Below are 27,246 nucleotides of genomic sequence, written 5' to 3'. Positions count from 1 at the left end.
TATTTATAATGTTTAATATTTAAATATAATATATAATATTTAAATTTCTTTTTATACGCACATTTTCAGTTTATCATATTACATAATTTTAAAGTTATGTGAATGTTTTTAAAGTTATTTTATTAAACATATTTGTTACATAAGTAATTATCTTTGATAATTTCTCAAAAAAATTTGTTCTTTATCGTTATGAAATTATAACCCATCATTTAATGTTAATATATCAATTGACCATTCATTTTCTTCAGGATCAGTAGGATATTGCTAATCTGACAGTCTCTTGAATTGCCTCGGCAACTGCTGGAAATAAAAATTCCACGGTATTCTGTTTCTGTTTTTTACAGCGACCGCTATAAATTCGTGCAACCGATTCCGCGCCCGCCTTCTTTCTCTCGAGAAGATTTTCCCTCTCTTTCTCCAGCCCGTCTGCTCGCAGATTTATGGGCTTATAGATTCTTCTTCCTCTGAAAACCTCCCTGAAATTTCGCGGAGGTAGAGTTCCGCCCTGACCATCGGCCGTCCCGCCCCTGTTTATCTCTTTTTATTTCCTACGATTTTCTCCATCATCATTTGCGATTTTTCATCGTACTTACTTTTGCTACTAAATACAAATGTAATTATATACAGAAGAACAGAAACATAAAGATCTATTTCTATCTATTAAAATTAACATTAATTTCATTTTTAAATAAATTCTAACAAATAACATTTAATATATAAACCACCAAACATTTCTATCTCTTAAATGTTCCCCGTAATTGATCTCTCGTCTCCACACTTCTCTATATATATATATCTGCATCGCACGAATTTTGATGCTCCAAATGTAATTACGTCCACCGGAATGGCGCATCTTTGACAAAGTCGAGAGCGAAAATCGTAATCCCGCGGGATGACAGCAACCGCAGCCGGTTCCTTTCCACGCTCGCCGAAATCTCATTCTTCGCCCCCTCAGCGGCGACATCCTTCGGTCCCTCCGAGCCCCCGTAGTAACGTGGCCAAAGGGTCCCTTTACCATCTCCCTCGCATACGCTCCCTCATCGTTCTCTCAGTCTCTCTCTCTCTCTCTCTCCCTTCGTTTCTCCGCGCCAGCGAGCGACCGCGATGGCTCATAAATATTCAATGGCCACGCGGCCAAGATAAACTAATTAAAACTTAGATCTCGGTAGTCACTTTAGATTTTTACTTACACAAGAAGCATTTCAGCGCGGCTGCTCGTGGCTCGGAAAAAAAGTCTACACGGTCCCGGCCTTTCGAAGTCGCGAATCCGATTCGACTCCTCCGTGAATGCTATTCGGGAAGGGTGGATAGGACGGACGAGAGGCGGTTTGGCAAAAGGAGACGCAAAGAAAGCTTTATTCTGTACTTCTCATTAAGAAAACCACGCTCTTTCTTTCTTTCCTCTCTCATCGTTGAAGGGAGCGAGAGCAGCTTCTTAATGTCCCCTCTGTACTTTTTTTTCTCGCAAACGCGAAACCTTAACGAGTGTCGTAAGGACGCGACAAAGGAGCGTAAAAGCCGTTGTTTCTATTGCAAATTTATATTCTGTGTCGTCATAACATGTACGAGTCACAAATACTTTGTGACTTGTTGCGAATGATCGCAATATATATTATATATTTTTGTGCAATTTCAGATAATATTTCAATAGGAGAAAACGCTTCACGAAAAGAATGATAATTATTTACTCCTTATATATCACTGTCAATATATTATTTTAATATCTTATTTTCTACTTACGAAAAATAATGTTTACTTCCGATTGCCATTCGAACTCTAGGCAATCTTCGTTCCCGCAATCTCTTTCCCCTGTCCGCCAGTATTTTAATTCGTCGACCGTGTTTTCGCGTAACCCCCTCGGAGTCTCTCTCTCTCCCGCGACTCTCTCGTCTGGCGCAACTTATTTTTTTCTTCTTTACCCTGAGCCAGGTTTACTTAAGATATTAAAGCACTCACCCTCTCGCCAAAGCTTCTCTTCCGTTTCCCTTTCCACTTCGTCTTTCTGCCGGTAGCCGCCCTTCTTCATGGCATTCTTTCGTGAGAGTTCGGAAGCCTCCACGCTTAATCTGTAAGCAGATTTTTGCGCTAATCAACGGATTTAAGGAACTCGGATTTTCGTCTCGTAGGTAAGAGAGAAGGACGAAGAGATGGTGACACCAAAGACAGGGGACAAGAAAGTCATTTGAATTTATTTTAATTATCCTAACGAACGAGTCTCGAGGAGGCCTTAACGAATTATTTGCTCGAATATGATTGTGCAGAATTTGTAACGAAGAATCGACCGATCGTCGTTCCTCTTTAGGGTTCCTAATGTCTCCTCCCTCTCCCCTCTTTTCGTTCTTCCTTTCATCAATCATTGAAGTGACTGCATGATTCATAAATCGATCGTTCCTCATCTGGATGCAAAAGTTGGCCTAGATCAATGACGTAATATCAAATATTTAGACCATTGTTAATACATAAAATTCTGATGCGCGAAATGCAATAAGAAGCTTTCTTCAATTGTAATCGCATTTGTAATATTATTTACATAATCTCCGTTATTTTTATCTTTTTTATTAATAATCGTTTTCATAAAAAAAAAAATGTAACATGTGTTAATTTTACATGTAACAAAAATCTTGTTGCAAAATACAGATCAAAATAAAGAAAGTACCGATTTCTAGGCCGCTTCTGCTTCCCCCTCGAATATAGATAGAAATGTATACTCGAGATACTTTGTCAGCCGCTTTTACTAGAAGACTGCGTGCGACGTATAGAAAACTGTGACGTATAATATGATAGATCGCAACGATTCTTTACGGACCTCACCCATTGTGCTCTCTCCATTGCGATCGACTAGCGTGACCAGCGCACGACAGGGTGACTCGGCCTTTTCTATGCTACAGAAAAATCCGAGGCCATAATCCGTCTGCATGAAGTGCAATATTAGTAACGTGAAATAAAACTTATCTCACATTTTATCTTTAATTGAAACACCTTTTTTTTTATGTTACTTAGTTACTGCCGCATTATACGTTGCCGTATTTTTCAAGTAGTAATTATTGTCGAGATTATGCATTAAAATTTTACAGATACTACTGGCAGATATTAAATTCCTACGTATACATGAGCTACATATAATAATAATGACCTGAACTAATAAGTAATGTCTTAAATAAGATATAAAGAAATACAAAAAAATAATAGTTATAATTAAATTCTCTTGTAGAGAAAAAAAAAACAAAAAGATTTAGATGCTCTCGAAAGAATTTACATTCTTAACATTGCAAGAAAAAGTATTGCGCGCGACATCTCTTCGGTCCTCGCGATTACGCCGCTCCGGCGGGATTAATCTTCTACCATACATCTCATTAATGTTGAAGCAAGGTAAGATGTTCCAAAAAAGCAACGCCTGGCGTAAAATCCATCCGTCCTACGCGGGTCGCATCGTTAGAGTTGTCTGCCGTGCCGTGATTCATCCGACGCGGGCCTCGGATATAGCATCGAACTCGCACACGCGGCCGATTTCATCGTAAAACGTGCACGCTCAGGCATCGTTCTCCAGTGTGTCTGACTGTGGGCGGAGTGGGTTGCACATTTGCAATGCAAACGATAACACGGCGTATCGCACGAAAACGTGCACACAGAGACGCAGCCGGACGGACGTCGGAAGAGAGAGAGAACGAGCGGCGAAGTATCGAGGAAAGAGAATTGTCACCCTCTCTCGAGAGGATTCCGAGCGCGGACGCGATCTCTCCCATTTTCTCGCTCTCTTTCTCTCTCTCTCTCTCTTTTTCTCTTCTTCTCTTTTCTCGCAGCTTCCGCTCGCGCTGCCGCCGCCGCGGATGGATCTGATTATCGGATGGACCACCTCGATGAAGTTATTCGCGATTTCCGTAATCTGTCCGGATTTGTCTCGGTTAGGAGATTTCACGGCTCGTTTTATCGGGATTATTTCGCGTAGTCGTGATGGCGCATATTGTATCGCGCCATTACCCGAAAGGGATGACGCTGTCGCGTTTCATTATTATCGATTAACATATTTCTATCGCTGCCGCCCTCGAAAAAGTCTCATCCTTAGTCGCCGTGATTTCGACGTCCGAGTAAATACTTTTATGTAACATACATTTAGTTTACTTCATCTTAAGAGAACGCTTCTTTCTTTAATTTTTATATTATTCCAGAGAAAGAATGTATATAAAAAAAAAAACAAGTCTGTAATTGTTACATTATACTTTTATATCCTTTAATATTGATACTCATATTTTTATTTGCTACACATTAGAAGAAACTAATTGTCTCAGTTCTTCACATATTCTATATTATATATATATATATATATATTTTTTTTTATTATACACACACACACACACACACACACACACACACACACACACATTATATATATATATATATATATATATATATATTTAAAAAATATAAAATATATTATTTTATTATCATTCTCTCAAATTCTGTTTTCGCATTTCCTCGCTTTTTGCAGGCAAGGGAACGATGCGTCCCTCCCCTTTCTCCGACGCGCACGGAAACTTTGCGCCCCATCAATCAGCAGGGGAACAAAGTACAAACTTTTTTTCTGGCACATACCACATTTCATTTACGCCGACCAGCGACGGTATCTCGCGATCTCTCTGCGAAACGGCGCTGCGCCACACGGCCACGCGAGCTGAACCGACCCAGCCAAACCACGGGCCTACAGGCAACCCCTTACGGTTCCGTCATCTCTCATAGCTGCACTTACGCAACCCCCTTACGCGATAGAGGCAAGCGGCAAAGTGGCAGCAACGTCGGGACTCAAGGTACCGAATACCGTTCCGTGGCACGCGGAACACGGAATATCCGTTTTAGAAATGAGCTTACTTTAAGGCCGCCCGACAACCCTCCTTCGTACGTATATACATGGGATCCCTCCGTGCGATGGAGATCGGTAATTAATCATTTAGGGTGGTGGTCTCGCGAGGGGGTGGACGCTGCTAGCGAGGCTGGTATCGCGGCTAGGAATGGCGCGAATCTTTTCGCGTGTGATTTTCAAATTTGAGAAAGTAAACGAGAATCTTCGTAAATTTATTTTGAATTCACTAGTCTATTGGCAAATTATAAATTGTATAATTTAATATTTAAATTGAACAAGATGTAATTTAATAATAATTCAATCTTTTTAGATAAATGTATATATACTTGTTGCGTATAAAGAAAGAGAAAAGTTATGTGAAACATAAATTTTAACTTTTTCTAACTTTTTAATTATCTTTCTTTTTTTTTAAATTATCTAATTTCTCCATTAAGTTGTTAAGTTGTTAAGTTAAAAATAAGATAGATATAACATAAATGATTGATCAAATCTGGATTAAACATTCGGATCGAATCCATTGCTAGAACGTGAGTAAAAGGCCAACCTACACGAGTGAGGTAGGAAACGCCAAATGGCTAGCGTTGGACTGAGATTGGCTCAAGCCACGCACAGGCGTATATGGAATCAGGACTTCCTTGACGCTTTCGTGTCAACGTCATGGTATCACGCGTATGTGGAAAATTTAGAACCGTTTACGAGAACTTATGTACACACAATACATGCGGCGCGAACGATCAAGGTTGTCGCATATTGATCATGATGGAAAGCTTGCGACACGTAGATTGACAGCCGTATCGCACCTTGCAGGCAAATTAAACTGATATCCAGGTTCTCCGAAAGTATAATTATAACCCACATTTCTCAATATTACGTGAATGTATATTCTTCGTTTATCAGAATATTAAAACTATAACTGAATTTCTCTCTCTCTCTCTCTCTCTCTCTCTCTCTCTCTCTCTCTTATTTTTTTATTTTATCTTAAAGCTAAAAATAAAAGATTTCTAAGAAATTATAAAGCAAATAAATAAATTCCAGCAGATTTTGTCTTATTACATAGATTAATTCATAAATATGTACACCAATAAATATACATCTTTCTATACAAACATCTTTCTATCAAAATTATAATTTTATTCAAAATATATAATTAGATAATTAGACTTTTACATTGCTGAAAACAAATATTTCAACGTCAAATATTCCAAATATTCATATTCCAAAATTTAATAAAAATGTGATAAAAGGTGAATATGAAAGTTAAATAACAAAATACTGAAAATTCTTAAAATATTGACATACATATGTGCTGCGGCAATATAACTAACGATCTTGAAAGAAAAACGAGTACATAAAGTGACGATAATGTTTCTCCGAGCCCTTTCCTGCGTAATGGAAAGGTACGTTCACGCTAAGTACGACGGTACGTATGTACTGTACGTACGTAAACTGTGTATCCGACGTATGTTCCAGTCGTTATCGCAATCTCGACCCCGTTTGATATAACAGTCACTGTGACGACTATCGTCTTCCGACACGCAAGGCCACCGCGGCCGCCGGGCTTTGCAAACTCGCGAAGGGATCTCTATAAAATTGTTACAATGCGTAGAGTAACTAATGGCGACGGTGTGATAATGTCGATCTGTAGGCAGGTAAGTAGGTAGGTAAGAACACAGTCGTGCGATATACCGCAATAAGCAGGGGAGAAAAAAAAGGAGAAAAGTTATCTCGTCGTAACGTTTCCAACCCTTAACCGCCACGATATTTACGCGTTGATGACGTTTCTCAAAAATAGTTCATTGCGCCGCTGCGTGCTACAAACGGAAATATCTGTTACGAGTGCAATTAATTGAAAGCCGCACGTGATGGGAATACATTATGCTTGAGTTAAGTGAAGAGATTCTTTAACAGATATCTTGGTATAATTGTGAGAATTAATCTTCCAGAAACGCAATATTCATTATTGTAACGTTACTTGCATTTATGATCGTTCCATATATAGCACATAAAACACTTAACATCGATTACGTTAATAATCTACGTATTACATTACTCTACATATTGAACTATTTAGTTAGTGATCTTTTTCTTAGAAAAAATTATGTAAATAAAAATAAATGAGCAATAATAAAACGCGTGAATTAAAAATTGCATGGTTAATTAATAATATTTGTCTCAAATTAATTCGACAAATTATTTAAACGTCTGTATAATTATACATTACATGCTATAACTATAAGTAAAATAAACGTTCATTCGATATATACAACTTTAGTTAAATCGAAATGTGTCGATTTAATATTTTTATTTAAAATATTTTTATGTTTATACAAAGTTCATTATTAAAACAAAACGTTGTTTTTCTGTAAATTCTTAGCAAGAAGAATTCGTAGATTCTAACTGCTTCTTTTTATTACTTTATTATCTTCATCCCCTCGGATCTTAAATAATCTGATATTTGATTCTCTTTGTAAGTCATCTCCTATTTTGCTCACTCATCGTGGAGCTCATAAATAAAATTATCCAGCGACAGACGAGCAGTAAATTAACGCTAAGATAGGTCTAATTAGTTGCGAAGGAACCGGAAGGGTCGGTAGGGACGATGTGGGATGACGGCTGGACTTCCTGACGGAATTCATAAACGCGACGATCCGGGACAGTTAGGAGGTCGCTAACGAGTGTTTCCTCGCGAAGACCGATCCTCCTTCGAATCCAAGCGATGTCCCTGGGGCTGCCATTATCGTTGACTTGGTCGTCTCCGCCATTATCCACCGCGACTACAGCATCCCGCTAGCTACATCCTCCCTCTGGTTGTCCACCCCTTCGAATCACGGCCCTCCTCGTTAACCTCGAAACGATCGTTTCGAGGGCTCTCTCTCTCTTCCTCTAACCTTCTACCGAGCCCTTCTACTAGCTCTTACGTTTTGCTCCACCCTCGCTCACCCTCCTCTGCAACGCACAAATACATTTAGTAACGTCAACGTGGGAGAATCTGCAGAAAGAGGGTGACCTCCCAAGAGTATCCTAATGAGCGCGAGCTTGTCTGATTTGTGTAAATACGTGCGACTATCTATTTCCTAAGAAAAACATCGAAAAATAACAATATTTCTATAGTCTATCACGTTTCCATATAATATAAATTTTTGTCTTCAATACCTGGGCATAATCTTTTAAAGTAAAAAAGATATACTGAGATACAATAAAATTTGGAATCAAATGTTAAAAGTAAAAAAATAAGAACATAATTAAATAAAATGATTTTTAAGATCATAAACTAACTTTTGACAAAACTCAATAATTTCCCCATTATTCATTATCATCCATTTCATTTTTTTCTTGCGTATAAAGACACAAATCTTTGTTTAGAAACTTCCGTGAATTTTTTGAAGAATCCTCCCTTTTCCCAGAGCACAGTCGAAAAAGTGCGACTATTTTTTTCGGATGTATTTTCTTTTTTTAATACAAACCTGCATGCGGTATTCCGTGGCACGCAAACCGATCAAGTTTACTTGCCGCGAAAACAAGCCACTCTTGTTTTCGCGCGATGATCAGTCCACCGTGAATCGCCTCCATCTCCCACATCTCTCCCTGTTTTTGTGCGCAGAGAAACAACAGTTTCGACGTTCTCTCAACGATAACAAAGGAATGATAAACGGGGCCGAACCCGTTCATTTCACCGAGTCATGAAAAAATATACTTTCGCCGACGCGAAATATCTGAGGCGTGCGAAGCGCGCTTTACATCAGAGTTCCATGTTTTTCCCGAAAGAGAGACAGTCGCGAAGTCACAAAAATCGTAATCGGGTAACTTCGAGTTCCATTGATTCGCGTAAAACGTGTTATTTTACCCCATTTAACTTAAGCGCGCGTTTTATTTCTTCTACGCCTTGAAATATAATATTGATCATTGTCTGAAGGAATTGAAGACTCGTGTCGTAATCGTATAATATAATCTTTTCTCACAAAGAATTGCCACGTTTTTTTTTTTTTTGCGCGCTACGTATTACATATAATATTAAAGCTGTGACGTTTGATGGGAACGGATTGATCGCGTTGCGCTTCGCCGCGGCGCGCGGCGATTAAACGCTGATTAGGACTAATTATCGAGTGGCACGCACTTACTTAGGATCCGCTGTTTGTAATTTCCCTCGGAAGGAGACTTCTCATACGATTCGCCTCAGGATTCCGCGTGCGGACGCGCGCGTAGACACGCACTGGAAGATTCGCGCATTCGGTAAACGCACGCCGTACGTTGAACTCACTCGCTATATTCCCCGACAAACGAAGGGGCAAAAACCCCGAAGAGCCTATACAACGGCGGAAAAAATTCCTTCAACCTTCTAAACCTCTGATTAAAAATGGACGTACAGGAAGGGACCGGCGGCAGCATCGAGGAGGAGCGATTAGATGCCACGCTAACTGATTATTGTGCAACGTTGGTGGATTGCATCTCACCGTTGTGTTATTGCACGTTGCAGCGTCTAATCACGGGATAGGCTGCAATTCTTCCGAAACGCACGTCTTCCTATGATTTATCAGAAATTTCGCACGGCCGCGCGCGGACAACGTGGCGCCTCCTCGTAACTACTTCCAATTAATTATCCAATTAGCCTTCAAATAACGGTAGCGTTGTTTGTCCTGGCACGAAACGTTGATAAACGCAATGCACTACCGCAATACGTGCCGTGTGGAAAAAGGAATCAGTTTTTATATGTAAATGCTTCTTCTAATGATGGAGAGAAATGAAATCAGAACAATTCTTAATATTACAGTTACAAAATAGTTAATTATTTTATTCGTAATTAAAGGAGTCTAGATCCTATCTCTAATCTCACAGAAATAAATAATTTTTAATTTTTGTATGTCTATGGTTTACTAAAAAGTTAAATGTCACTTATGAAACATAAAAAAAATCGTTTGCCATCTACGTATCTCATATTTCGAGTTATGAAATAAATTTAAAAAAAGTTGGAGAGATTATAAAAAAATTAATTTTGCGTACAGATGATCCGCGAATATAATCTCAAATCATATTATCCGAAATCGCAATTGTCGAAACAAAATCCTACGCAAGCCGATTTACTCAACTCAAACTCGATTCACTTCAAATCAAAGTTTCGCGATCTTTTGCATCATCTCCGCGGAGAAACGAGGACTTTTCGACGAGCTCGGCGTGACACAACTTTGTCGAGATCCACCCTCGGTGCGTACAAGAACGAGAAGAACGAGAAGAAGAAGACGTACCGTCGTCGGCGGACGATCGCGGTAGAAGAAGCAGAGGAGGAAAAGGAAGAAGAAGTAGCGGGGCGGGGACGGAACTCCGTCGTAAATCACCGGCAGTACGGAATAACTGGCAAAAGCGCGATAAATCAGGGATCCCCGGGCACCGAATTAGGAAATTGCCTGCTTAAAAACCGCAATGACGTTAATCCCGGCGTGCCAGCCAGTGAGCTAACCAGCCAGCCAGCTAGCGAGCTGCCGCGTTCGACGCGAGTATATATCGGCAATCCGGAAAATAAAACTGATTCGGCCAAGGAGCGATTCCTGGGTGGAATAATGCGGAATAAAATCAACGTAACTCAATCGCGCTTGTCTTTCGAGATCAACCTCCCCGTCTTCGCCGCTGATAAATGTTCGATATACACCACGGACTACCTGTATACGGAAGTAGCTCGTTTTTCTAATTTGCCGCATCTATCCGTGGGTACATTAGGAAAAAGCGTTGTTTGGGGAAGAATGTGAGGCACGATACTCAATTCGAGCTACGGTCTCATGAAAACGAAATCACGTTGGCTCTCATGGCTGACGAGAGATCCCGAGAGGAGATAATTAATATTTAGATAAGATTATTCCCAACTACAGTAGATTTCATTTTGTACTTCTCATTTAAACTGTAAAATTTTTTTTAGGATATATGAGAGAGATAAGATATCTTGAAAATTGTATGTAGTTTTCACTTAAAGCTTATTTATTTACCGAAGCTTATTTATTTTCCGATGAAGATAAATTAAATCGTGAAAATTAAATTTCTTAAAACAACAAGATCACAGATGGCATTAATTAGCAGACGAATCTTAGTGTCAAATAATTTTTCCTTCGTTTCCTCGAGTATATATAAATTCAAGGTAAATGCTTTATATCGCGAGCTATGTTCGTTAAATTACCGAACTTGCAACGTAGCTCGCTCAAAGCAATATCTGGATCCACGTTAAATTTCTTAAATCTTTGTAAGCAATTTATGTACATTCATCGACGATTCTTGCGGTCGTTATTTCGAGAATTCGAAACGCAGAGTGCGTAACTGATAGACATCTACGACCGATTGCCGTGACATTCAATATTGCCAGATTTTCGACGGGATATCTGACAATTGACCGGAATTAATGGCTAACCGGTGCGCGAGCCGGTCGCCAGCCGGTCCAACTTCCCTTCCGGAATATGAAATGGCGCGTTAATGAGTTTTGCCCCGCGGCAACGGGCCTAAATACACATAAACGTAAGCGAGCCGTGCCGACGCGATGAACGGTAAGCATAAGCGATCGACAGCGATATTATACGACGCGGTAATCGATTACGACGCAATCGACTGCCGGCGCAAACGCGAGATATCCACGAGTCCGCGGAGTGCGGCAGGCCGAGTCTGACGGGCACGAACGGATAGACGTTCCGCTTCGGTGCATTAATCAAGTTATTAATTATGTAGTCCTCATGCTAATTGAGCCTGTAATCTGCTCGCGTTGCCGTAAAATATCCATGCCGATTTACGCGAGGACGAATGCGACGACAATACGTCGTTGTTATCGCCGTCGTATCGCGACGTGCGCATTCCGCTTCCGCCGTGAAATTACGATGCCTTGAATCGACTTTCCACGAAGGTGAAAAATGAGACCCGGTAGGCAATTGAGATGCCACGATACTATGATTTTTTTTTTTATAAAATATAAAAAATAAAATATTAAAAAGAAAATATTAAAAAGAAAATATATATATATATATATATATATATATATATATATATACTCATAATTTTATATATATGTATATATATATATAAATTTTTTTTATTTTTTAATATTTTTATATCAGTAAAACACAAGTGATTATTTGCTGTTCGATTCCATATACCATAATAAGCAAATATAAACGAATCTCTTTTGAAACTATCATAGTAGTCTTCGTATTTAACTATTAAATATAATGTTTAAATTTCTGTTACAGAAGATAGCAACTAAGAAATGGAGAAAGGCCAAAAAGGCGATAATCAGTAAGGCAACTGCAAGAGGATACTCTTAACTTCGAGAAACGAATTTATTCTTCGCGCAATTTCCGTTCCACGAGTTTAGTAAAGTATCTTACGCTTCGTTCGAACAATAAATAAATATTCCAACTCACCGAGAACTTTTATCTCCCAGCAAAACCTTACGATCCTTGAGCGATAACTGTAGCAAATTCATTAATCCGTCGGTCAAATTAATTAAGAGACGCACTTCTATGCGCTGATACAAAATGCCGTCAAAACATATCAGTTTAGGAACATTAATCAAGAACGAAGTAAAAAAATAATGTTAATACTAGTCGGCAACAGTGGTGGACATCAAAGAACCTGTCCTTTTTTTCTCATTCACAGTAGCGTACTTAGAATTTTTTAATTCTTATGGAAATTTTCCATTTTATTCTTGTATAAAAATGATAATTTTATATTTGTAATGTAAAAGTACTTTAAATATGATTATGAGACTGATTTCAAATAACATTAAGAAAATTTCAACAACAAAATCTTTTAAAATAAATATGTTATTGCACTGTATACCATCACGATCGCCAACTAAACGCGTCAGCGTAAAAAAAAAAATATCAACCTAATGATTTTAAATTAATTTGCAAATAAGATTCTAGCTTAATGATAATAAAAAAAAATTTTTTGGCGTATGTTTTATAATTTTTAATTTCTTTCTATACCAAAAGAAATCGCGCAATAAAATACACCATACTTTCGCTCGTCATTATATATTTCGTCGTAGCTACAGGCCTGATCGGCTTGCTCTCTTCACCGATGGGATCGTTTTAGAATCCTCGGCGGCACCTGCCGTGCAACCTGGGGCAACGCGCTCAGCACGTAAGCATATACGAATAAGTATACACTTAGTCCTCTCGTGTGCTGGCTGCGTGCCGCGTGGAGAGCCCGCGCGGCTACGGTTATTACACGCGTCACGCGGCATTCCATTCGGTCACGCACCCTATCTACCTCCTCCCTCCTGCGAAAGCCAGGAGGAGGGATCCTTATCGTCACCCTCTATCTTGTCAGCCGTACGCAACCCCATTAAAACACTTGTGTCTTGCACAATCCAGAAACGACACACAGGAGGACATTGTCCGTAGCTTATTTCGAAAAATAAAACTCTGTTAAAATGTGTATACTTATGTGTAAAAATAAAACTGTATATACTTATGCATGAAGTTAAATTGCGTTATAGTTTCTAATTCTTTATTTTGTGCGATGGAAACTTGAGCTAGGAAATATAATGCAGCACTGATTGTCTAAAATTTTATGAGATATTAAAATAAAAATTTATACTTACTAATCCCGCCGAAGTAATCATTTAATTAAGAAGATCTTTTTAACATGTAGACAAAGGATTTTTTTGTAAATTCGAGTGAGAACAAATACGAATAATGCACGAAAATGATTCATGATTGTAAATATTTATAAATAAAGGTGTAGTTAGCAAAGATTAAATAAAACATAACCATTATTTAAACTATGAAAAAAATAACCGTGCATTGTAGTGAAAATCTTCTCGCTGTAACTCTCATTCATTACTTACGAGAGAAAAAAATTAAAATCGGGAGCTGTATCATCTCGCATACAACTTTAGCAAGATAGAAATCGTTGCCTCGAGAGTAAAACTTCTTTTCATTCTACTCTTATTAAGAACTTCACCCGTTACTCACTTGCGAAACATGCATAAATTAAATACAATTGTTTGATATATTTAATGAAAAAATATTGTACTTCATATTTTCAGTAATCATTTATCAGTTTACAGAACTGTATAATGTAAAATTGATCTCAATTGATTTTTGCACTAATTATATTTTTTATCTGTTTGTGTGTATGTGAAGAATTTATAATTAAAAAAGAAATATTACACAATTATCAAGAGCAGAATATTTTTTTACTCTATTTTAAAATACATTCTATTCTTTTAAATATTCAAAAAAGCAAGTTAAAGAGAAATTAACAGCAAATAACATAGTTAGGATAAAATATGGACTTATTAATTCTAAATTATATATACTGTTTCTTAATAAATAATTATAAAAACGCAAAATAGAATATTCTTTCAGCAAATATCTTTTCACCAAACAATTATTTTTTATTTAACTATAAATTTTTTTAAAAATTTATGCAAATTTAATGTGAAAATCTAATACGAATCTTCAAAGCTTTCAGTAAAATTTTCAGTAAAATTTTTGCGAAAAATATGATGATCCAAGCACATTTTCTCTGTCAGTAGTCAGAATCGCACTCGGGACATGTCGGAAAGATCGCAATATCGCCCAAATATCCCTCTAAGATTTCCTCTCCCTAAATAAGCTCGTTCGGAAGAATTCTCGAGTTACCGCGCGCGACGTGAGCAATTCCGTCAAGCTATATCGGTCGCCAATATCAAAAACGAACGTCGGGAAATGGACGAACGAACGATCTCCAGTATTCATCGAGAGGGATCGAGTGGAGGCGAAAGTCGGGAAATTTCCTCGGTCGGGAAAAAGAAGATGGTCGATCTTCGTAGAAGAGAGAGGCGGCGGAATGGACACGATATAGTGATATCGCTGATGGGCATACATATATACGTACATATACGCCTCTCTTTGATATAGTGCGCGAAATCGTAGCGTCTTGAGGAGGCGGAAGGCGGAGAGAAGAACCGCCGCCGTTATCAGCTCGCGGCGGGATTGGCCGAGCAGGGGGACGCGGGGCTCTGTCGGCGGCCAATGGCGTTCTGGTCTCGGCTTTTCAAGGATTCTGCCCCCCGAAATCCGGCGTGTCCTGTGCGCGACGTACACGCGCGCGCGAGCCCATCCTCGATGTACACGAAACTTCGACTTTTCCAGCCCCGTACACACGCATACATCAAGGCCGCTGCCCACCGGTCGCCGAGGTTCACCATCGCCACCGACGGTCGAATGTCCAGCTATTTCGTATATTCCACCCTCTACCAACCCCTCGACAATCTCGCTTGCCGCTCTTCGTCCGGTCGGTCCTTCCCTTTTCTTGCGAACATCTCTCCAGGAAGCATCTCCGAGTCGCGCCACAATGATCCAGCTTTTTCTCCGCTTTTTAGAATTCCGAGGGAACTCGAAGGGCGGACGATAGCAGTGAAGAGAGAGAGAGAGAGAGAGAGAGAGAGAGAGAGAGAGAGAGAGAGAGAGAGAGAACGCGATTTGTGTGATATATTCCATTTCGATAAGGCAAATAGAATGTATGAGTTTTTATAAACTTCTTTGTATATATATATATATATATATATATATATATATATATATATATATGTATAGAATTACTTATAATTTAATATTACAAATGCCAATATGTAATAAAAACATAATCTGTTTGAATTACTTTAAAAATTATCAAGTCGAAGATTATTAGAGAGAATCAAAACATTTAATACTCTTTAGGGTAAATGTTAGCATCAGAAATTTCCTACATATAGAATGTAATAAAACAGGTAAAGTTATAGTCGTTTAATAACAAGACGTGAGACATAAAAGAAAAAGTCGAAATTGCAACTTCCACTTCAAAGCACTTTCCGCCAGTTGCCGCAACTGTTTCTCCACTTGCGAAAAGAATTATGAAAGCGCTGCGAGTGACATCGCGATGCCGACAACAATATAAGAGCACCTTTAAGGACCTCTCTTGTTTCTAGAGTTCCTCGATGCTCCACTCGGTTTCTTTAACCGGCAGTTGTGGATAAACACGGAAAAAGACGATACAGCAAAAGTGTCTTTAGCGGGACGATTTTTCGTAACGATTTAACAAGAAAGATATGATTAAAAAGACAGATGCCAAAGTAAAAGATTTTTAATCACTGTTAATACTGTTAGTACATGCGATCTATTATAAAACAAAGAAATTATATGGCGTCAAGTTCATAAAAAACACACGTTGATTTTTGTGCCGTCAATGTATCTAATATCGTATAATCTGGCTCTAATGTATTCGCCTCGGGGCATTAGTCGGCTAAGTAACTCTCACATCAGATACGTTTTTCTACATGGCGATCGCACCGTTACGGTGAGATCCGCGGCTTTTGTGTCTAATTAACGCCGAAGATCTCTCCAAACGGCACTCTCGGCGATACAGGTGAGCGATAAACGCGGGGCTGTAAATATACAGTCGAGAGAAAGAGAAAGAAATGAGCCGTACGAGGGGGAACAGGACTAAGCTATTGATAACATTATCATAAAAGCAACGTTAAATGGTCAGCCGCGAGATTACGCCGACGCCACGCATCGGTGCTGGCGAACAGCTCTATAAATGCGTTTACTTTGAGCCATAAAAGCGCCGTACTTCGACTGGCACCGTTAAACGTATACGTACATTGGCGGGCATATACCCATACACAACACACACACACACACACACACACACACACACACACACAAAACGCGAATGCAATGTATGCCTCCGTATGCCTGTCTGTGTATGCATGTTTGTCTGTGTTGTGCACAGGAAGGAACGGGAACGTCGACGAAGCACCCGGAGCTTTACGGTAAAAGCCCTCTTTGAGTGATCCGTTTATTGGTTGCTAAACATCGATATATTGCTTTCGGGGTTGCGCAAAGAGCCGCGTTGTGTCCTCCCCGTATACATATATGCATACGTATACGGTAGGTACGTCTCTTTCTTTCCCTCTTTTTCGCGTGCGAACGAGTGTATGCGTATACACATATATATACACACACACACGTGTGTGTGTGTGTGTGTGTGCGAAACACGAGGTGCGCATATAATACCGTAGTCCCGAGCGTATCACGCTTTCTGAGCTTTTGAAAGCACCGCGACGACGTCGCGGATCGCCGGCGTGCCGTGAGGCGAATAAATATCCACAAGTCTCGTCTCCGAACAGACGTTACCGATTTCGAGATAAATCCCGCGAAAAGTACCGCGTTAACACCTTAAGCCGATATTTTCTCGGCGCGTCCATCACTGAATGTCCTTCGAACATAATCCGATTCAATTTTTCTATTACATTTTCGATATTCAATAAATATCGAAAGGTATATCTTCAAAACATATCCATTTCTGCTTTTTCTGTATATATTCTTTTATAAATAAATCAAAATATAATCTTGATTAGAGACATATATCTTCGATTTATGTTAAAAATATATAATGCAATGAACCTAAATTATGAGATAAAGGCAAGGCGATATTTATCTATATTTTAATAGATCTCGAAAAATATCAAATACGATAATGTCGCTTCTTAGGACGAAGTGCTTTTTGTAAGATATTCCGATCGCGTGACGAAACGCGTCAACGGCGATTCACGCAACATACACGTGTGGATTACAACGTACGTGTGAGTACACATGGATCTGCTGGCATAGCCACTGCGCGTGCACGTGTGTACTAAAGACACGTCTTTAGGGAAGAGCGACGGATGATCGATCGACGATTTCTCGGGATAAAACGTGGAATCAACGTGGCTTCATCTCGCTTCATCGAGACGTCCTTAAGCTCCCTATTCCCGTCATGATCTCGAGGAGTGCCATCGGTCACAAGTATAAGAAACCGATAATGTCACGAGACGGGCATAAGGATAATGTCCACGGCTGTCTGTTTTACAATAGCCATTTCCTATTACCTTACTAAAAGCGTAGACGTGAGAAGGATATAACTTCTTCATCCAGAATTATTCAAATTAAATTGAAATATTTTCTTACAAATACTAATTTAAAAAGGAGAAGATGATAATACTCAAAATGATGAAACCGACACCCCGTATTTTATACGAATTAAAGTCATACGTATATCAATTTTATACGTGGATCTTAAAATATCCGAAAATCTTAGCCAGCAGCAAACCATTACCGTAACGACCTCAAAATTTACATGAAATTGCTTATTAAATTACTAAGTTTTTCAGGATGATTTAATGGTACCAAAGGCCATTTGTCTCCTCGGCTTTTATTTTCTCCCTCCCTGTTAATAAAGCGATGTGGTTAGGCTTTACGTCCGCGCTTGAAACTTTACGGCATAATTCTCTACTTCCGCTAATTCCACTAGACGAATTCACCTAACTTAATCGCACATTTTCAGTGAGCATTTCTTAAACTTATGAAACTCTATCCAGACTCTTTGTACAAATTTCAAAATCCATATCGAATCGTCTACAAAGATGTAGTTCAAAAGTAAATTGTATAATGAGTTCTTCCTTTCAAACCTTTGAGTATTTCAACGGTAAGTCGGTACAAAAGCGAACGTTAATTTGAACACGTTTCTTCTTTTTAAAAAGAATAATTTAAGAGGATATAATATAGAATACATATCATAGAAAATAATTTTTCTTTGTAATATTATATTATATATTCTAAAAGGTTCTATCTATGACATCCATTTCGGCCGAGAACTGAGAAGATTGGCTGCAAATTTTTACGTGCGATATTTTCCTTTCGGTATCAATATAGGATCTCATCATATTGCAGTGCGATGTGACATATCCGTGATATTTTTGTTTGAATACCTAAGCACCGAGATTGCGTCACGGAAACGAACAATCCTCCCCTTTCGAATAGCGCGGTAGCCGCGGATAGTAATAATAGTAGCGGGAATATTCGACGGTATGTTATGTGGCTTTGCGGGAAGTCAGTTGGCAACATGTGGTTCGACGAACGCAATCTGGCACTGACATTTCGAATTAAACTTGTTGAAGACCAACCCTCTCCTGTAACTTTTACCAGCAGAGAAAGATAAAAAAACAAGTGAGAAAGAGAAAGAATCGGTCACTGAAAATGATGAAATTTATGTGAAACAAAATTTTCTATCGGGATTCAACAATCAATAAAAGAAAAATGCTTTTGAATCATTTAATTTAACGCTATTTATTAGATCTATCTCTTTAATCTATGGAATAAGAGGAGATAGTCATTTATATATATATATTTTTTTTTATACCAATCTTTCGAGCAAATATATTAAAACTGAAAAAAATTTTTTAGTTATTTTTTTTATATGTTATCATTTGCGATTTTGTATAAAATTAACTGTCAAAATTGAATTGCTACATATTGATCAGACTAAAAGGCAACTAAAGACTAGAACAAATGAATATTGTTCCAACATTTAAAAAAAAACTAGTTCGCCTTCAGTGATCTCACAATACAGAATTGAAAAAACTATGAATTTGATTGGAAGGTTAAAATTTTAGATAATAAACCTTTATCTAACAAAAATTAATCTTGGAAATGATACATATTATAAAATAATATCATGGCTCAAACATAAAAAGTTACACGAATCTCTTACCTGAAAGTTATCGGTCTATTCTTGATCTTTCCCTCACCTAACTCAGGTGTTTCTTCCTCTTCTCTATTCCGTCAATATATTTACTTTCCTTGATTTGACATTATTATTTCTCCATTCTATCTAAAACTATCATAAAGACATATGTATTTGTAAAAAAAGAGCATAGTCTTGTATCACTATTCTATAACAAGATTGCGAAATCGTTCTTTCAGATATATTTTATTACTAATTCTTATATTTGTAATAACTTTAAAAAGTGTTTCTATATAATAAGCTTTATAAGCTCATTAGTTTATAATTGAATTTAGTCATTTCTACGTTACAACACATTTATCCTATTTTCACAGATAACTAAACAAGACACTAAATCCAGAACGACTACAGATATTATTTTCACCGATATGAAAAACCATCTGCAGAGATTTGCAGAGATACATCTGAGAGATTTTGAAATTATTACAATCCACATACCTGGATATACGTATTTTCTTTGTTAACCGGCTTTCCTTTTCGCATATATAGAAAAGACGTTGAAAACTTGTCTTATTCGCGAAGACGTCGGGCGAGTGCTCGCGAGCGCCAAAAAAAGGGTTCTCAACGGTTCGTGTCCCTCTTAGCCGCGGCTAAGCCGATATGCATTCATTATAATAAGAAATGGAAGGCGCCGAGTGAAAAGTTCGAACGCTCACCCCGGCTTATCAACTTCCTCTGAATTTTATATTATTTAAGAGAGTACCCCCATCTACCCTCGCATCCACCGGCATCTGTGGCGCCTCTCTTATCCTGCGCGATGGTGCTCCTGTTACGGCACGTAGACGGGAGAGATTAACTTTTCCTCTTCCGATGCAGTGAACGAGGATGAAGATGCGCGATATTCGAAGTTCGTTGAAATGTTTGTTACTGGTGCACATGTTCACATGTATGAGCGCTTCTCGGAATTTGCTCGTCTCTTTGGCATTACCTTAAATGCAGACATATCCGTATTTTTCGTGATCTCGCTCATCGTGCGTAGCGATTAACTTTACTTCCGCGATTCTGCGCGATTAATTTGTGAACAGAGATCAGTACGTTTGACGCGCGCGTATATCGTCCACGCTGGCTTCTTCTTTTTATTCCTATTCTTGGCTGAAGCTGCCTTACAACGTCAATACACGATTCAATTCGAAAAATATATGCGCAGATTCAAAAAAGCGTGATGACGCAATACTAAAAAAAACTTTTGTGGGGACAAAAGACGTCCGAACCACTCAGCGGCCCGAGAAAGACTTTGTCCATGCTGGCGCCACCTACAAGTACACATATGCACGAAATAATAAGATTTAAGTAAGTCGATAACATCTATATCGATTACGACTTACGATATCAACTTACGATTGGTAAAAAGTAATATTATACGTATCCGTACAAATTTTAAATTTGAATAATTTTTATATATATACAAAAAGAAATTTAAATTATTTTATAATTCCAACTAAGAAAAGTATTTTTCAAAAAGTACAAGTATGATTGCGAGAATAACAACAACACAAGCTGTAAAATAAAAATTACATACTTTGCAAAATTTTGTTGAATTAAGATAAGTAAGACTCTACATAATGACACACCTTGTGCTTGTTATCAAAAAATACGCAGAGAAAAAGATAGAGAAAGAGAGAAAATGTGCGTAAATGTGTGATGGGTTGTTATCTTTGCAGCGCTATGTCAAATTACAATCTTTAACACGTGCCACAAGGCGATGATACGATCTTGCAATTAAAACATCGTTATTTTCTTTCTTTTATTTTCATTCGGCGCCACGATTGCAACGACACTACGCAAAGTGGTCGTACGCATAGGTGCTGTAAGTACCAAGTAAATGACATATAAAAGCGTTTGCATGTAGGACATAGGGGTGAAACATAGAGGTAACGAGGCATGAATCGAGTCCTACGACACGCGGGACGCTTATGCTTCGCTGCGGTAAAAATGATGTAATCGCACCAGCAGAACGGACACATGATAGATCGTCTGCAATATCAATAATTAGTAATTTAACAAGTACGGAACACATCTGAGCCGCATCTTAAATCTAATGCGATTTTTCAATCGACCTCCGTGCACACGTTCATCAATTATATCATTGCAAATCTGATTTTCATTAGCGTCCTTATCGTAATTCGACTATAATAAATTTTGACATATGTTGTAGAATTTAACGTAATTATTCGTAACTGTAATGCCAAAATTTGTACGTTGTTTACATTTACAATTTACACTTTTCATAAATCATTACCTGCTATGGTCCTTATAGTTATTTTTTCAATTAAATTGCCAGATCTAAAAATTTAGATCTAAAACGCAATTGCTTGGGAAATGTTTTTTATCTTTTAAATATCTGTAATTCGGTGTAATCTGTGTTTCGGTTAATAGATTTATTAAAAAAAAAAAATATATATATAACTTCTATTTAGAATCTGTTTCTCTCGATATTAAAAAAAAGTTAAAATTGAAGTTATGATTTACAGAATCTAATATCTTTCTCATTCAAAATTAGGAGCAAAGAGATGTTCTAAGCTCTAAAACATCTAAAATAGCCATTCATTAACGCAAAAATTGCTGTTTATATGTTAACAGAATTGATGGAAACTCTGAAAAAAATCCTGGATACTTATGCTCTTTCATTTAAATCAACTATTTGGTTTACATTTCCTTAACACATTTTTGTGGAAGACAGAGATGTAAGTGTGGTTGCTCTTTTATAGGGAGTGTGACAATTTTTAATTACTTTTGATAAAAAAAAATGTATAATATCAAGTCAAGTATCAAATACAGTAAATTTAAGAACAAGGATAAATAATGTTACATAATCTATTTCTCTCTTTAGTGTGTATATGTATATGCATGTGTATATTACACACACACACACACACACACACACACACACACACACACACATGTATACATATATATATATATATATATACATCTTTTTTCACCTCTGCAAAGTTTCTTTTCTACTTTATATAATTAAAAGTTTGTACTATTTTTTGATGTCATGCTTTTTATAGAAATAATGAAACGGCTTTTCAAATAAAAATGAACTACAAAATAAAATATATTTCACTGTGAAATTCTTTTTATTTTAAATTAGAAGTTGGCGCCAGTACTTGACATCACATCTTTTGTACCAATATAAAAAATTTATTACTAAAAGATTTTTGTAGATGGAAATTTTTGTGTAAAATTCTTTCTTTTACATAAATAAAAGAAAGCACGCGTGAACTTGGCATTATTTTTTATTTTTTTTAAAAAGTAATTTTGTTAGGTCTTTATATAATTTATATTTAATCTTTATTCCGAATATCTCATGAAAAAGGCCGAAATAGCCACTTTCGAGCTTCTTTCTGGCTACTCATTTCGACAACTCGTATATAGATGAGACGAGTTTTTTAATTCATCGATTAATAAATCGCATTATGCGCAAATGCAACTTTGCTCTATAAAAGCAGCATTTGCGCATTATGCGATTAATCAATCGATAAATTAAAAAAACTCGACTATAGCCATGGACTTTGTCGCCATTTAGCGCAAACTTTGTCACACGTGAACTTAGTGACGAGACAAGATCGTATCTCTGAATTTAAAAATAATCACAAAAATTTATCTGTAGTTGATGGTTCTTTCTTGTCGATGAGTCAATTTATTCTTCAGCGGTCTAACTGACAATGGATTGAGTAATAATTAAACAATCAATTTAGAAAGAATACTAATAAAAATATATAACAAAAAACATAAAAAGAATTGATTCTTTCTTTACTCCATTCTTTCTTCTTTCTTCTCATTAATCTTAATTAAATATTTTTATTTATTTAGTAATCAAATATATCTATACATAAATTATAAAATTAATATTATATTACAAACTAGTTATTCGAATTCTAATAATAAATTTATATAAAATTGATCATCTTTAAAAAGTTAAATCATCTTAAAAAAGTTAGATCATCTTAAAAAAAGTTTTCTCAATGATCTAATTAATAAACATAGTAATTAGATTACTGACATATAAACAATACGTAAACATGATGTTGAAAAAAGAAAAGCAAAATAAAAAAAGGAAATAAATAAAAAGAAAAAAATGTTTAATCTAGATCAGACTATGAGAATTGCATGCACAAAATTCTTGCATTTCCTCGTATGTATTTAAAAATTCAAACAGTTGTTCTATGCTTTATGTTCGATGTCTATGCATTTACTTCCTATTTTTGACTTACTTAGAGAAAATTTACAGGGTAAAGATAAAGGGCACCCGTCCGTTTTCTTTTACATCATAGTATAGCGGGAACGCGCCCTTCTTCAATATAAACCATGCCTGTAATGTAATGACTCCCACATCCCTCAACGTTATATAAGAAAAACACTTCTCATTGACTCGATGATATAGTCAAACGGACAAAGCATGGGTCAGCCGATGCATAATGTATACACCATGAAATTAGAAATGGGGATGAAACTATATGATGGAGCTGCTTTATATCTAAGAGCTTACCAAATGAATACTCTTCTTCTTATTTTTCCATTATTATCGCTCATGATCCTTTTGTTATCATAAAAGCAAAATCATTTTTTTGGAAGGAAAGAGACCAAGCTGACTGACTTCTTAGATTTGACAATATCTTTTATTTGATCCGTTTCAAAGTAAGGGAGACGACATATCATATATATAATATTTTATTTTGCTAAATTGATGTTTTTTACTTAAACATTATATAAATATCTTGTATTTATGTAACATATATATTCAAATGTTAACATATAAAACATGACAATTGTAAAAAATAATTTTTTAAATTAAAAAAATCTAACGTGTTTGCATGACGCGCACGCGTTTTGTGTGTGTGTGTGTGTGTGTGTGTGTGTGTGTGTGTGTGTGTGTGTGTATGGTGTACACTCATGCAACTTACCGACGCTAGATCAATAAAAAAATTTTGTCCGTACATATATTTTAAGAATACGCATCAAAAGATATATCGCATGAATATTCTGAGCATATTTTGAAAATATGATAGATATGTCGTGTAAATGTTCTAAATACATTTTATTACTAACGAAAATGTTATATTTTCGTTTTTATCGATTGAGTCCGAGTAGTCTAAAGATAATAAAGTGCATCATTATTATCGATTATCACTATAAATTTTCCTATTGCTGATAACAATTTAAATAATTACCATTTGTATTTGCTTATATCATATATTCAATTGCCAAATTGTAGAATTTTCTCATAAACATTTATACTGTAAAGCAGAAATGTTAGACTGAAAACGCGATCGAACCGAAAGATAGATGAAGAAAATCATGAAAAGCAATTTGAACATTTAAATTTATTTTATTATAAATTTCTTTTAATAATATTTTATATATAATACATAAGAACATCATAAAATAAAAATTAAACAAAAATATTTAATATAATAGAAATAATTCTTTTAATATCATAGAAGGACTTATCATAACATAATAGACCAAGAACGAACAAAAGCAATGTGTCAATTAAATCTTTTAATTTTTAAATATATTAAAAAATATTTTAATTTTATAATCAATATGCCAAATGTTTTTGATTTCCAAAATTTTACATTTATTCCTGTGTCTAATATTTGCTCCATTGTGTACAGACCATATGCTCCATTGTGTATGCAGGTAGTCGATACTAAATAAATATAACGCAGGTAGCGAATGCTAGATACACAACTCTTTTTTGTATGTGTATTCCATTCACCTATCTTTATATCTTTCTTTCTATTGCTAGAAATTTCTATTGCTAGATAGCACTAGTTAAAATTATATCATATGACGAAAGTACGTAAAAAAAATAGAGTTTAAATTGGGAAAATGCATGACGTCGCAATCTTTCGCGAGACCAATCGTAATACTATATGTACAATATAGCAATGTTACATCCCAGCAAACGAGAACAAATTGGATTGAATAAATCTGTATGAATCAAGTTTTCAAATCCGTGAAAAAAATATTTAATTTTATAAATATTTTTATTTTAATTTTATAAATATATTTAATTTTAATTAAATACTGAACGCACTGAATCCGTTTTCTATACGTCTAATTACAATAATGTGGATTCTGATAGATTCAGGTGAATTCAGGTAGATTCAAAAATGAAAATATGAATCCCTATGTCTGTAGTTATATACGAAACTCGTAGACTTGAATGGATAATAAAAGCAAATGGCCAATTCACAATTATGAATTGAACGGATTGACAGCAAGTTTCACTTTGGTATTCATTGGGATACAAAAGGTGAGATACAAAAAGCAAATAGGTAATCTATTTACGGATTCAAATGGATTGGTCACACGTTTCATTTCTATACATTGGATGAGATACAAAAAGTAAATAGCCAAGCTGTAATTAATAATTCAAATAGATTACGGATAGAAAATAGATTCAAGAAATCCAAAAACTTTATTCGATATGGCTTCAATGAATAATTTTCAATATTTTCCAATCATTTCTCGTTTGCTGTTTGATGTTGAAAAATTATGAAATATAAAAATATTATATTTAATAGCAAAAATCATATGCTTACACGAATATATTCGAATGGACTATGGGATTGAGAAAAATTCTTGAGCGATTACGTGTCAAAATTCAGAATTTATTACTTTTTTTCTACATCTTATCTTTAAAATGTCCAGGTATTTTAATATTCTTAAAATTTCTTAAAATTTTTTTTTCTAAACAAATAATGCCTAAACAAATATCACGAGAAATTTTCATTTTATGAGTTATAAAGTTTAATCTAACTCAAATAAACCATTGTGTCATATATTAACATATTGATGTTTCTGTTCTCATGCTATTTTTCTTCTTAAAAGATTACACAAATCACCATATTTAATATCAAAACTTATTAGTTATTATTTTAATTAATTATTATTTTAAAAATTTCACCTATTAATTTGAGTAAAAATCCATCATACAAATTAGTTTTTTCTTGTCAAAGACTCGAAGACTTCTTGTCGAAGAAAATACATCCTTATCTGAATGCACCACTTCTTAAGTATATTATATTTTTAAGTAAAATTTAATTTCAGAAATTTTCAGAATTTCTCTATTAATTTCAATCTTCAATATTAACATTATTGTAGCTTGCACGTCAGCAGAGCACATAAAAACTTTTTGTTTCATCTAATAGTTTTAATATTTATATTATCAAATAGCATTTTTATAAAATAATCGACATTTTTTTGTCAAAATTTGATATCATCATACTAATACTCATACATATCATATATCATACATGATACATAAATCTTAGTAATCTATCTCGAGAATAATTGCTATTCCACATGATTTTTCGATTTGAACACAATTTTCTACGTTTCTATCATGTTACATAATTTTAATTAACATCATTGGATTCCTCGTCTTAGAAACTATAAGAAATAAAATCTATTTTATTTTATCTAAGAATAAGAAGAACAATCTTTTCATAATATTTTTCTTATCTCTAAAACCTCCTAAGATATTGTCATGAAGACTGAAGGTATTTTCAATAGTACTATTCAATTTAACAGAGATAAACTGCTTAGATTCTTGTATCAAAAACAGATATACATTAATAAGAATAACAAATATTTCTTAAATAAAAAATTTATATATTGAGATTTTGCTTTAGAATATTTCCATATGATTTGGAACGAGACATTTTTTTATATCACTTGATAAAATATTTAAGATAATCACAGTTTATCGATTCAAAATATCCGAGAAAATAATATATCAACAAATCATATTTAAAAATAATTTACTCTCAGATTTACTTCTCAGATACGCTTTTACTTTTTCCTCTTTT

At 35.8% G+C, this 27,246-nt stretch overlaps 1 protein-coding gene and 1 long non-coding RNA gene across 3 annotated transcripts in view; one reads left to right on the top strand and one right to left on the bottom strand.

Annotated features, from left to right (window-relative positions):
- LOC105425186 (uncharacterized) overlaps positions 1-12,242 on the top strand; it is a 73,540-nt gene extending 61,298 nt beyond the window's left edge. For both annotated transcript variants that reach the window (XR_016141209.1, XM_089084408.1), the window contains one exon: positions 12,070-12,242. Coding sequence is in view for 1 of the 2 variants with exons in the window: in XM_089084408.1 (XP_088940534.1) it covers positions 12,070-12,083 (14 nt within the window). In the remaining variant the exon portion in view is untranslated. The remainder of the gene's footprint in view (positions 1-12,069) is intronic.
- LOC148938210 (uncharacterized) lies at positions 174-20,576 on the bottom strand. Its single transcript, XR_016141218.1, has 3 exons — positions 19,859-20,576; positions 19,388-19,513; positions 174-2,066 (listed from the first exon to the last, which is right to left on the bottom strand). It is a non-coding gene; the product is annotated as an uncharacterized LOC148938210 (long non-coding RNA).
- Between the last annotated feature and the right edge of the window lie 6,670 nt (positions 20,577-27,246).

The sequence above is a fragment of the Pogonomyrmex barbatus genome, unplaced genomic scaffold (genome assembly GCF_055798465.1).
Source record: "Pogonomyrmex barbatus isolate J1 unplaced genomic scaffold, ASM5579846v1 scaffold1, whole genome shotgun sequence".
Lineage (NCBI taxonomy): Eukaryota > Metazoa > Arthropoda > Insecta > Hymenoptera > Formicidae > Pogonomyrmex > Pogonomyrmex barbatus.
The sequence above is the reverse complement of the archived record's forward strand: the minus strand, read 5'-3'. Positions and strand labels throughout refer to the sequence as shown.